Below are 12,863 nucleotides of genomic sequence, written 5' to 3'. Positions count from 1 at the left end.
GCAACAACCTGCTCACAGAAGCTCAGTTGAGGTTCTGCAAAGTCACTCAGCTCCTGACCTCTTTACAGCTTTGGTCCAAACATGGACAAAAGAGCTGAACTCCAGAGGTGAAGTGAGAGTAACTGCCCTTGACATCAAGGTAGCTTTTGATTGAGTATGGCATCAAGGAGCTCTGGCTAAACTGTAGTCATAGGGAATCAGGGAGAAACCGTCCACTGGTTGGAATCATACCTAGCACGCAAAAAAAAATGATTGTGGTTGTTGCAGATCAATCATGTCAGCCACAGAACATCTCTGCAGGAATTTCTCAGGGAGGGATCCAGACCCAACATCTTCAGGTACTATATCAATGACCTTCACTCAATTGTAAGTTCAGAAGTAGGGATGTTTGCTGATGGTTGCACGATGTTCAAAACCATTCGCGACTCCTTGGATAATGAGGTAGTTCATGTCCAAATGCAGCAAGACATGAACGGTATCAAGGCCTGGGCTGATAGGTTTGATTAGCAATTACAGTCATGAAATTGAAAGGAGGTGATGTAAATCACTATTTCACATGAAAGGACGTCTTGGGGCCTTGAATAGTGGAAAGGAAGGAGGTAAATCCCAGCTGTTGTGTCTCTGTACTTGCATGAACAGAGGAAGGAACTTAAGAAGGGACTGAGGAGAGCAAAAAGGGGACATGAAAAGGCTTTGGCGAGTAGGGTTAAGGAAAATCCCAAGGCATTTTTCACTTATGTGAAGAGCAGAAGGATGACGAGAGTAAAGGTAGGACTGATTAGAGACAAAGGTGAGAAGATGTGCCTGGAAGCTGTGGAAGTGGGTGAGATCCTCAATATTTCTCTTCAGTATTCACCAAGGAGAGGGGCCTTGACGCTGAGACAGTGTTGGTAAGGTTAATGTTCTAGAGCATGTTGATACCAAAAGAAAGGATGTGTTGGAGCTGTTAGAAAATATTAGGACAGATAAGTCCCCAGGGCCTGACAAAATATTCCGCAGGCTGCTCCGCGAGGCAAGGGAGGAGATTGCTGAACCGTTGGCTAGGATCTTTGAATGCTCGTTGTCTACGGGAATGGTACCGGAGGATTGAAGGGTGGTAAATGTTTTCCCCTTATTCAAAAAAGGTAGTAGGGATACTCCAGGGAATTATAGACCAGTGAGCTTTGTGTCTATGGTGGGCAAGCTGTTGGAAAGGATTCTTAGAGGTAGGATCTGTGGGCATTTAGAGAATCATGGTCTGATCAGGGACAGCCAGCATGGCTTTGTGAAGGGCAGATCATGTCTCACAAGCCTGAAAGGGTTCTTTGTGGAGGTGACCTAGCAGATTGATGAGGGTAGTGCAGTAGATGTGGTCTACATGGATTTTAGGCATTTGACAAGGTTCCACATGGTAGGCTTCTTCAGAAGGTCAGAGGACATGGGATCCAGGGAAGCTTGGCCATGTGGATCCAGAATTGGCTTGCCTGTAGAAGCAGAGGGTTGTGGAAGGAGTGCATTCAGATTGGAGGGCTGTGACTAGCGGTGTCCCACAAGGATCGGTTCTGGGACCTCTGCTTTTTGTGATTTTTATTAATGACCTGTATGAGGGGGTAGAAGAGTGGGTTGGCAAGTTTGCACACGACACAGAGGTTGGTGGTGTTATGAGGAGGGACTAAAGGAGCTAGGGCTTTACTCTTTGGAGAGAAGGAGGATGAGAGGAGACATGATAGAGGTGTACAAAATATTAAGAGGAATAGATACACAGCCAGCGCCTCTTTCCCAGGGCACCAATGCTCAATACAAGAGGGCATGGCTTTAAAGTAATGGGTGGGAAGTTCAAGGGAGATATCAGAGGAAGGTTTTTTACCCAGAGAATGGTTGGGCATGGAATGTGCTGCCTGGGGTAGCGGTGGAGGCAGGTACATTGACCAAATTCAAGAGATTGCTAGATAAGCATATGGAGGAATTTGAAATAGAGGTATATGTGGGAGGAAGGGGTCAGATAGTCTCAGGCGAGGTTTAAAGGTTGGCACAACATTGTGGGCCGAAGGGCCTGTATTGTGCTGTGCTGTTCTATGATTCTATGATATTGCTGGTTACTGAACAGTAGACTAAAGTTTCAATTAGGAAGCAATATCTGAAGTGGAAAGAGCAGAAGTATTAGGTGGAGACTTCATTCTGGATATAATAGAATTGGTTAAATGTGGAGATGGAAGGTTAAGAAATGATGTATCCTGGTTCTGAGGGAGAACGGGATTAGATCATTATATCAGATGTGTGAGAAATGTGACGTGATCAAGAGTTTTGTCATCCATGGGTGGAAGAGAATTCTTGCTTGAGGATAGGAAGACAAAAGTAATGACATAAAAGGTGCCATTATGTTTAGATAAAATAAAGATGAAGGAACGAGGAAAAATTACAGATCTTTATGGGATGTAAGGTATGAGAATGTATGGTGAAGCTATCCATAGATATTTGCATGCTATAATGGAATTGGTGAATAGCCTATCCCGGATACAGAGCAAGAGATGGGAAGAATTGCAATAGACCTTTAGATGTCAGAAAAGTTAATAAAATTCAAGCTTTCTTTATCATCACTTTTAGATTTCCAGCATCTTGGTATTTTTGTTTTTGTATAATAGCTAATGATTTCCTGATTTGTTTCCTCAGGTTGCCTCCAAGTTCATCAAGTCCAATACAGTAAGTCAAACACACATTGTATGCTTCATTTTAGGAGTAGCTTCCTCAAACAATCTATATATTCAGTGTAGTACATCAAGAAGTAAATCAGGAACCTACTTTCTGTTGCCAGTGCATAAGTCACTCCTGAAATCAAAGATTTGGGAATGCATCAAAGTTTTGTGGAAAGATTCTTGGTTATCTGACATAGTAAGAAAAGAAAGGTGACTTACAGTGACAGAGCATGTATGACTTTTATAATAGGAATGCAGAATCGAGACTTTTGGCAAGTCAGGGAAGTTAGCAGTAATGCTAGGATATGAGACTGGCAGCTTGTGTTTCACATTGATATATTCAAGTTATACTTACTGGCTGTCCCAGATTTTGGGCAAACAAATAGGATCAAAGGCTTTCAAGTCACCTGAACCTGCTAATCTGCACGCTAGGTTCATAAAAGAAGTAGTGGCAGAGATAATGCATGCATTGGTTGTAATCTTCCAAAATTCCACAGATTCTGGAAAGGCCCCAGTAGATTAGAAAACCACAAGTAAAACCCTCTCTTCAAATCTTAGCTTAACATTTTTCACTTTGGGGAGATACTAGAATCCATTGTTCAAGATATAATAATCAGACTTTCAGAAAAGCATAATTAAACTAAGCAGAGTCAACACATTTTATGATAGGCAAATGGTGTTTATTAGTCCAGGTGAAGGGTCTTGACCCAAAACGTCAACTTTCAATTTCCCTCCATAGGTGCTACCTGACTCGCTGAGTTCCTCCAGCTCCTTTGTGTGTTGCTCCAGGTTTCCAGCATCTGCAGTCTCTTTTGTCCTTGGTGTTTATTAGTTCTTTGAGGATGTAATCAGCAGTATGGATATGGGGAAACCACTAAACATGTTGGATTTGGATTTCCAATGGCACAAGAAAGGATACTGCACAAGATTAGAGCTCATGGCATTGTGAGTAATAGAATAGAGAGAGAACTGGCTAACTAATAGAAAAAAGTGTCAAGATAAATAGGTCATTTTCAAGTTGGCCAGCTGTAGAAAATGGTGTGCCACAGGGATCGGTGCCAGGACCTCAACCACTTAGCATCTAAATTAATAACTTAGGTGAAGCGACCAAGTGGTATTATAACTGTTTGTTTTGATAAAAAGGTAGTGGGAAAACATATTGAGAAGATACAAAGAATCTTTAAAAGAACATAGGTTGTGAATGAGAAAAAAGTGGCAGATGGACTATATGTGGGGAAATGTTTGGAGGTGACGAAGGTGATCCATTAAGGTAGAGCTGTGGATTTTGTCTGCAAGGATCTTAGTAAGGCAGTTGTCAAGGTCCCACATGGTAGGCTCATTCAGAAGATTGAGATGCATGGGATCTAAAGTGACTTGACGGTTTGGATTCTGAATTAGTTTGCCCTTAAAAGACAGCAAATGGTGGTTGATGGGACTTATTCTGGCTGGAGGTCCGTGACTAGTGGTATTCTGCAGGGATCCATACTGGGACCTCTGCTGTTTGTGATTATATATAAATGACTTCGATGAAAACGTGGTTGGATGGGTTAGTAAGTTCACAGATGATACAAAGATTAGTGACTGTGGATACTGTAGAACATTGCCAAAGGATACAGCAGGATATAGATTAGGTGCAGATATAGGTGGAGAAATGGCAGATGGAGTTTAATCAAGCCAAGTGTTATGTGTTGCACTTTGGGAGACCAAATGTAAAGGAACAGTACACAGTTAATGTCAGGACTCTTAACAACATTGGTGGGCAGAGGGATCTTGGGGTCCAAGTCCATAGCTCCCTGAAAGTGGCTGCACAAGTTGATAAGGTGGTAAAGAAGGCATATAGCATGCTTGTCTCCAACCTGACAGCATCAACGTCGATTTCACTAACTTCTGGTAACCACTCTCTCCTTCCCCCCCCCCCCAACCCTTGGTTATCCCTTATCCCTCAGGCCGCTCTACCCCTTCTCCTTCCCCTCCCCCACCCTCATGACCTACCCATCACCCACAACTTCCTCCCACGGGTTCCCACCACCTTCCCTTTATTCCATGCTCCACTGTCCTCTCCTATCAGATTCCATCTTGTTCAGTCCTTTGCCTCTTCCACCTATCACCTCCCAGCTTCTCAACATCAATCCCACCCCCCTCCCCATCCCTGCCGCCTTAGCTACCTTCCCCCTTCACCTGGATTTACCTATCCCCACCAGCTCGTGCTCCTTCCCCTCCCCACACCCTTTTATTCTGACTTCTGCCCTCTTTCTTTCCATTCTGATGGAGGGTCTTGGCCCAAAATGTTGACTGTTCATTTCCCTCTATAGATGTTGCCTGACCTGCTGAGTTCCTCCAGCATTTTGTGTGTTGCTTCAGATTTCCAGCATCTGCAGTCTTTCTTGTGTCTGGCATACTTGCCTTTACTAGTTGAGGCATTGAGTTCAGGAGTCAGGAAGTTATGTTGCAGCTTTATAAAACTCTGGTTTATTTCTCTTCATCCTTGCCATTTTCCTATTTAATTTCTGTTCCATAATTTCTAATCTTCCCCCATTGGTTAGATCACCTAAAAGTGAGAATGCAAAAATGTGTTATTTATGCATTCCAGCTATCTCCTGTCCAAGTAGCATTCCAACTTTGTGCTTTGGCTTATTACTTTGGCAGGGTACTCAATTTCAGGGTCCAGAACCACTTAAAGGTGCATTGAGGTTATTGCAGGTGCTGGCAGGTGGCCTGAAATTCATTCTAACCTGTGAGGTGACCAATAATGGCTTAATACAAGAGAGGGCAGATAACTCTTGATGCTTTGGTCTGGGTCACATTGTAGGAGATTTGTTCTCATTTTCCAAGCCCTCCAGGCACATATTGGAAAGTTGAGAGGACATAGTTTTGATAATCAGTAACAGGAGTCATCAAAAGATGCTCTGCCACAGGAAATTCAGTAATTTTGAGACATGTAATTAAAGCTAGTGGATGCACCTGCAAATGCCACATCCTATTAATTTCTCCATAAATCTCACACTCTTATCACTTACCTAGAAATAGCTGTTCAGGACCTATGCCCAATATTCATATTCTCCACTGAATTCTTGCAGTTTTGCAAAGTGTCATTCCCACATCTTGCAATGTGCAGACACAATATGATTTAACAATTGCATTTGCTGCATTGTTTAGCTAGAAATGCAAAGTCATCCCACCATTACAGAAGGTTTCAACCGATTCTGTTCACTCTATGTGATACCAAGAAATGAATGAGGACACTAGATACAGCAGAGACCAAGAGGCCAGAACATATCCCACTTGTAGCACTGAAAGCTTGTGTTTCAGAACTAGCTGCTCTTGTTGCCAAACTGTTGCAGTACAGTTACAGCACTGGCGTTTATCTGACAATGTGGAAGAAGCCAGGACAAATCAAATTTGGCTTATTACCACCCAATAAGTCTACTTTCAATCTTCATAAAAGTGATGGATGTCCTTCACAATAATCTGCTGCTTATGGTTAGTTTAGGTTTCATTTTTTTTTAATTATTCACATTTTTGGATGTGAGAGTCACAGGCAAGGTCTAGATTTATTGTCATTTCTAGTTGTATCTTAGATGATTGTGGAGAACCATCTTCCTGAACTGTTGTAGTCCTTTTGGTATAGGTGTCCACAACACTGTTTGGTAGGGAGTTCCAGGATTTAAACTTGGTCGAGTCATAGAGTAATACAGCATGGAGGCAGGCCCTTCAGCCCATTAAGCTGGAAAACATTTTCCCACATTTGGCTGATATCCCTCCTATCCATGTACTTATCCAAATGTCTTCTAAATGTTGTTGTTGTACCTGCCTCAATCACTTTCTCTGGCAGCTCTTTCCATATATGCAGCACCTTCTGTGTGAAGAAGTTGCCCTGCAGATCCCTTTTAAATCTTTCACTTCTCACCTTAAACCTATGCCCTCTAGTTTTTAGTTCCCTTTCCTTGGGAAAAAGACAATGTGCATTCACCCAATCTATACCCCTCATGATTTTATACACCTCCATGTGGTTGACCCCTCAATCTCCTATATTCCAAGGAATAAAGACCTAGCCTGTCCCACCTCTCCCTGTAAGTCAGGCCTTTGAGTCCTGACATCGTAAATCTTCTCTGCACTCTTTCCAATTTAATGACATCCTTCACATAATAGGGTGACCAGAACTGTAGACAGTACTCCAAGGGCAGTCTCACCAATGTCTTGTACAACTCCAACATAACGATGGCATGGGGAATGATGTCATCCTGCATGTAACTGAAAAGTTCAATCAGAGGCACAAGTGTGAGTAACTCCAGGATGTGCTCAGTTAAATAGCTGGAATGGCACAAAACAACCGAAAAATGATCATGATTTATTCTGGGTAAAATCAATTTTTAATTGTTTAGACCACTCAAATTTCTCTTTTTGATGGTAAAATCCAAACCATAACAAATACATGCAGTCATCATGAACATTGAAGTAGTCTGAAAGATTTACTTTGTTATAACAAAAATCACGATCAACAAAAATCCTCCAAAATCACAACTCCAATATAGCTTTAATTGAATTGAATTTGTTTATTATCATCACTTGTACTGACGTACAGTGGAAAAACTTGTCATGCATGCCATTCATACAGATCAATTCATTACACAGTGCATTGAGGTAGTACAAGGTAAAACAATAAAGTATCACAGCTACAGAGAAAGTGCAGTGCAGGTAGACAATAAGGTGCAAGGTCATAATGAGGTAGATTGTGAAACCAAGGATCCATCTTATTGTATTAGGGAACCGTTCAATAGTCAGGATAGAAGCTGTCCTTGAGCCTGGTGGTACGTGTCTTCAGGCTTTTATATCTTCTGCATGATGGGAGAGGAGAGAAGAGAGAGCGTGCGGGGTGAGTGGGGTCTTTGATTATGCTGGTTGCTTTACTGAGGCAGCAAAAAGTATAGACAGAGTCCCTGGAGGGGAGGCTGGTTTCCGTGATGTGCTGAGCTGTGTCCACAACTCTTTACATTTTTTTTGTGGTCCCAGGCAGAGCAGTTGCCATACCAAGCCGTGATGCATCCAGATAGGATGCTTTCTGTGGTGCATCGATAAAAGTTGGTGAGTGTCAAAGGGGACATGCCAAATTTCTTTCGCCGCCTGAGGAAGTAGAGGCGCTGGTGAGCTTTCTTAGCTGTGGTGTCTACGTGGTTAGACCAGGACAGGCTATTGGTGATGTACACTCCTAGGAACCTGATGCTCCCAACCTTCTCAACCTCAGAACTTTTGATGTAGACGGGAGAATGTGCACCGCCCCTCCCCCCCCTTCCTGAAGTCAATGACCAGCTCTTTTGTTTTACTGACATTGAGGGAAAGGTTGTTGTTATGACACCATGCCATTGAGCTCTCTATCTCCCTTCTGTACTCCAACTCGTCATTATTTGAGATATGGCTGACTATAGTAGTATCATCTGCAAACTTGGAGTTAGAGCAGAATCTAGCCACACAGTCATGAGTGTATGGGGAGTAGAGGAGGGGGTTGAGGACGCAGCCTTTTGGGGCACCAGTGCTGAGATTAATTGTGGCGGAGCTGTTGCTGCCTATCCTTAATGATTGCAGTTTGTTGGTCTGGAAGTCAAGGATCCAATTGCAAAGGGAGGCATTGAGTCCCAGGTCTTGGAGTTTGGTGATGAGCTTGCTTGGAATTACAGTATTGAAGGCGGAGCTGTAGTCAATAAACAATAGTCTAGGGTAGGTATCGTTACTGTCCATATATTCCAGGGATGAATGTAGGGCCAGGGAGATGGCGTCCGCCATAGACCTGTTTTGGCGGTAGGCGAATTGCAGTGGGTAAAGGTTTTCTGGGAGGCTGGAGTTGATGTATGCCAGCCTCTCGAAGCACTTCATGATGGTGGATGTCAGACCACTGGTCAGTAGTCATTAAGGCATGTTACCTTGTTTTTCTTATGTACTGGGATGATAGTGGTCTTCTTAAAGGAAGTGGGAATCTCAGATTGAAACAGGGAGAGGTTAAAAATGTCTGCAAATACTGCTGCAGTTGATCTGCACAGGATCTAAGGACACGGCCAGGGACACCATCCGAGCCAGATGTTTTCTGCAGGTTCACTCTCCAGAAGACTGATCTTATATCCTCAACAGTGACTATTAGTTTAGGTGCATTGGAGGCTGTTGGGGTGGTGACACACCAAGCCCCTTCTGTTCAAAATGTGCACCGAATACATTAAGATAATTGGGAAGGGATGCGCTATTGTCGGCGATGCTGCCCGACTTAGTTTTGTAGCCCGTTATAGCATACAAGCCCTGCCACAACTGACGTCTGGTCTGGGACTGGATTTTGGACTGTTATTGTCTCTTAGCATCTCTGATAGCTTTACAGAGGTCGTATCTTGATTTCTTGTAAAGTCAGAGTCACCTGATTTGAATGCTGCAGTCCTAGACTTCAGTCGGGAGTGAATCTCCCAGTTCATCCATGTTTTCCGGTTTGGAAACACCCATATTGTCCTCTTTGGTATACAGTCCTCAACACACTTGCTAATGAAGTCCGTGATGGTGGTGACGTACTCATCTAGGCTAGCAGCTGAGTCTTTGAACATGGACCAGTCCACTGACTCAAAGTAGTCATGTAGAAGCTCATCTATTTCCTCAGACCAGCATTATAGGACTTTCTGTTCTGGATCCTCCCATTTCAGCTTCTGTTTGTATGCAGGGAGAAGCAGCACAGCTTGGTGGTCTCAAAGTGAGGGTGGGGGTGTGGCTCAGTATGCATCTTTGATGGTTGTATAGCAATGGTCAATGATGTTTGGGCCCCTGGTGGGACAGGAGACTTGCTGTGAGTATTTTGGTAACACGATCTTGAAGTTGGCCTGTTGAGGTCACCTGCAATGATGAAGAGGGCCTCGGTATCCTGTTTCAAGGCTGTTGACCACAGAGTTTAGTTCATTGAGTGCAGGCTTCACATTCCATCTGAGGTGGGATGTAGACTCTGTCAGGACAGCTGAAATGAACTCCCATGGCAGGTAGTATGGGTGACAGTTCACCGTTAGATATTCCAAGCTGGGTGAGCAGGAACTTGCCAGGACCGTCATGTCCGATCACCACGAGTTGATTAAGAAGCAGAGCCCTCTGCCTCTTTGCCCAAGGATGCTGTACAGTCCATCCGGTGAATTGAGAAGCCTTCAGGTTGTATGGCACAGTCAGGTGAAGCAGGTGTAAGCCACGTTTCAGTGAGACATAGCACACAGCAGTCCCTCAGTTCTCTTTGGTAGGTCAGTCGTGCCCTTCGTTCATCAACTTTGTTCTCAATGGTCTGGACATTAGCTGTTAGTATGCTGGGTAGGGGTGTTATGAACCCATGCTGTTTCAGTCTCACCTGCAGTCCAGCCCTTTTACCACATTTCCAAGGTATGTGGCTGCATGTGGTCAGTCCTGGAAGTCCTGGAGTGGAGCCACCTGGACTGGAAGGTAAGTGACTGCTGAAGGACGGACTTGGAAGACCTAGAGTGGATTCATCTGGAAGGTAAGTGATTTCTTCTAGGAAGACCTGGAGTGGATTCACATGAACTAGAAGGTAAGTGACTGCTTAAGGACAGACCTGGAGTGGAGTCAGCTGGCCTGTGAGGTAAGTTATTGTTCCCATACAGATCTAAAGATCCCAAAGAGGAGTGAGCTGCCCCAGTAGGTAAATAAAAGATAAATCATTATGTTATGCAGGATAAGGAAAGTGAATAACTCAATCCTGATATGGTTTGCGTCCACATTTGAATAACGATGTCATGAAAGAAGAATTTTTAATACCATTTTCAAATTTATCTTTTGTAGACCATTGGAGTTAAACCTTGTTTTGTGAGTGCAATGAGCACACCATGCTGAACTATTATAACCATTTTCTGAAACAAGATGCTGTGAGAAAGTAGAAACTTGATATTTACATTTGTTGTAACATAAATTGAGAAATCAGGATTATACACTTCTGCTCCAGTGAATGTTTTATTGACCTTCATTGTCAGTTCCTGCAAATATAGAGCTAAACTTTATCCACCTTTTTAACTATAATACCACCTTTGGGGGCAGAAGCTGAGACAGAATCTAATTAAGCTTGATTACCATTTATTTTTCAACTCATTATTAGCAATTGTGAGCAAGAGGATGCTTCTCTTTCCAGAGGTGTTTGATTTTAAAAGGCTAGAAGTCCCTGCAGTATGACAAGTACCTCTGGAAGATACCAAACAACTATTTCTCAAACTGACATCTTCAGCCTGCAGCCATGTTTCTTAATACAGCTAATATGGCTGTTCTGTCAATTAGTGCAAATACCCTAGATGAGTTCATAGATAGAAGCAGTCAGTCCGGGTCTTCTCCTTATAAGTTCTCTGAAGGAAATCAACGATTATGCATTTGTACTAAGTACCATCTGTTAAGCACAAGAATTCTGAGCATTTCTTAATTATAGACTTTTTTCTACTCAATTGTCTGTGATAATCAATAATAGTGCAATTCTCATAAAGCAAGCTCCCAGTTTGTTTGTCAAATTTCCTGTTCATTGACATTGAAAACCCTACACTTTCTTTTAAAAAGCTGCATATTAATTCCTAGATTTGGACCAGAAAGAGGTTGATGAACATCTCCATGGGTGAGCACCAGAGTTTCCAGCGGGCAAGGCCAGGCTGATGCTGGAGATGTCAATGCAGTCGCATTTGTGCCTGCTGGACCAATGCAAATGAAGTGTTGTCATAATGATCCCAGGCAATTATTTGGCAAGTGACCTTATGGTCTGTTGATAACGAGGCTGCAGCTGGAATGGCTATTCAGTCTCTCATGCCAACTCATGCATTAAATAAAATCATACTGACCTTCTACCTCAAACATCATTTTTCCAGCCCTATTCCGATATCCTTTGACTCTAATATCCAGATCAATAGATCTCTCAGTTCTCTGAAGAGAACTGCAAAGATTTACCACACAGTCCTGCCTGTATTTCGAGGCTATGACTAAGCGATAGAATCATGTCTTAACAGTCATGGGTTGACAGAATTTTATACATTTCACAATATTATACATTTCCCACTCCAACCAATTTCAGATCATTGGACCCTCTGATCACCAGCTGCTCACCCCTGACTACCAATGAACCCTCCTACCAGTGTCACCGACCTAATTCTTCATCCATCTCTCTACTGCCAATACATCCACATTATTGTTAGCCCCCAGTCTTCCTCGGAACCTGCGAGCCCACAACTAGACTCTTTGAGCTACCTTTGAACCACACCACTCATTAGGCAGCCCAGTCCCACAATGTGACCAGCCTTCAATTTGTCCTCCCCATTGATGTGGGTGGCTGCCCACCCAAAATTTAATCACACCACAATTGAAACCTTCCACTGTGACTGAGAACCTCCATTCTCCTTTGTCTCACATTGTGTACCAGTACTCCAGAGATCAGGAATTTCCTCCTCCTTAGTCTCTGACTTCCCAAAGGTTTTGAGTTTGTGAACTAGGTCTTTCACCCAAAATGTCACCAGCTTTCCAATTATCTTGTCTGTTAGCAGGAAACAAAATTAAAGGACCCCTGAGTTCAGAAAATCCATTTTTCTCAGTTCCCCATAATCATAGCAGCACTTTTTCATTAATTTTATTTCAAGGTTAATAAATCTTATGCTCTTACTTTTAGAAGCTTGAGGCCACCACTACCCGAAGAGTACAGCATGTAAGTATAATGACCTCACTCTGCTAAACTGTGGAACTTGTAATCTGAGGAAATATTTCTACACATCACTCTTGCATTCCTTGTATTGAAATCACTGCAGTTCTGACATTCATTTCCATTTCTTAGACACTTCCTCAGGATCAACAACTTGCTTTCACTTCAGTTCTGTGGATTGTGAGAATGGCTGATGAGGCCAATATGGAATTCAAGGATTCTGCCACACTCACAGTTCAATAATGTTGACTGTCAGAATGAATATTGCTGTAGTGTTAATTTGTTTTTCATTGTGCTGAGTTTTCCTTCCCCAGGAGTAGGAATTTCTCCACCTATTCCTTTTTTGGTATGCACAAGCAAATAGGATGAATGGCATTGGATATCTGAATTCCAATTCTTCCTTATTGCACAAGTTTGGCATTGATGTATCTTATGGACAGGTAAATGAGTTTTAATGGGGTCATGAGAGAAAATGAAACCCTAATATTTTATGGCTTTTATTTTGTCACTGT

General features: G+C 42.8%; 1 protein-coding gene across 1 annotated transcript in view; it reads left to right on the top strand.

The window, feature by feature from the left end:
* Window positions 1-12,863, top strand: part of LOC127582304 (uncharacterized) — a 204,348-nt gene that overhangs the window by 134,400 nt on the left and 57,085 nt on the right. Inside the window, exons 14-15 of the mRNA XM_052037483.1 lie at window positions 2,650-2,679; window positions 12,322-12,357. Coding sequence (XP_051893443.1) covers window positions 2,650-2,679; window positions 12,322-12,357 — 66 coding nt within the window. The remainder of the gene's footprint in view (window positions 1-2,649; window positions 2,680-12,321; window positions 12,358-12,863) is intronic.

Source organism: Pristis pectinata, chromosome 23 (genome assembly GCF_009764475.1).
Source record: "Pristis pectinata isolate sPriPec2 chromosome 23, sPriPec2.1.pri, whole genome shotgun sequence".
Taxonomy (NCBI): Eukaryota; Metazoa; Chordata; class Chondrichthyes; order Rhinopristiformes; family Pristidae; genus Pristis; species Pristis pectinata.
This window is presented reverse-complemented; position numbering and strand designations above follow the sequence as displayed.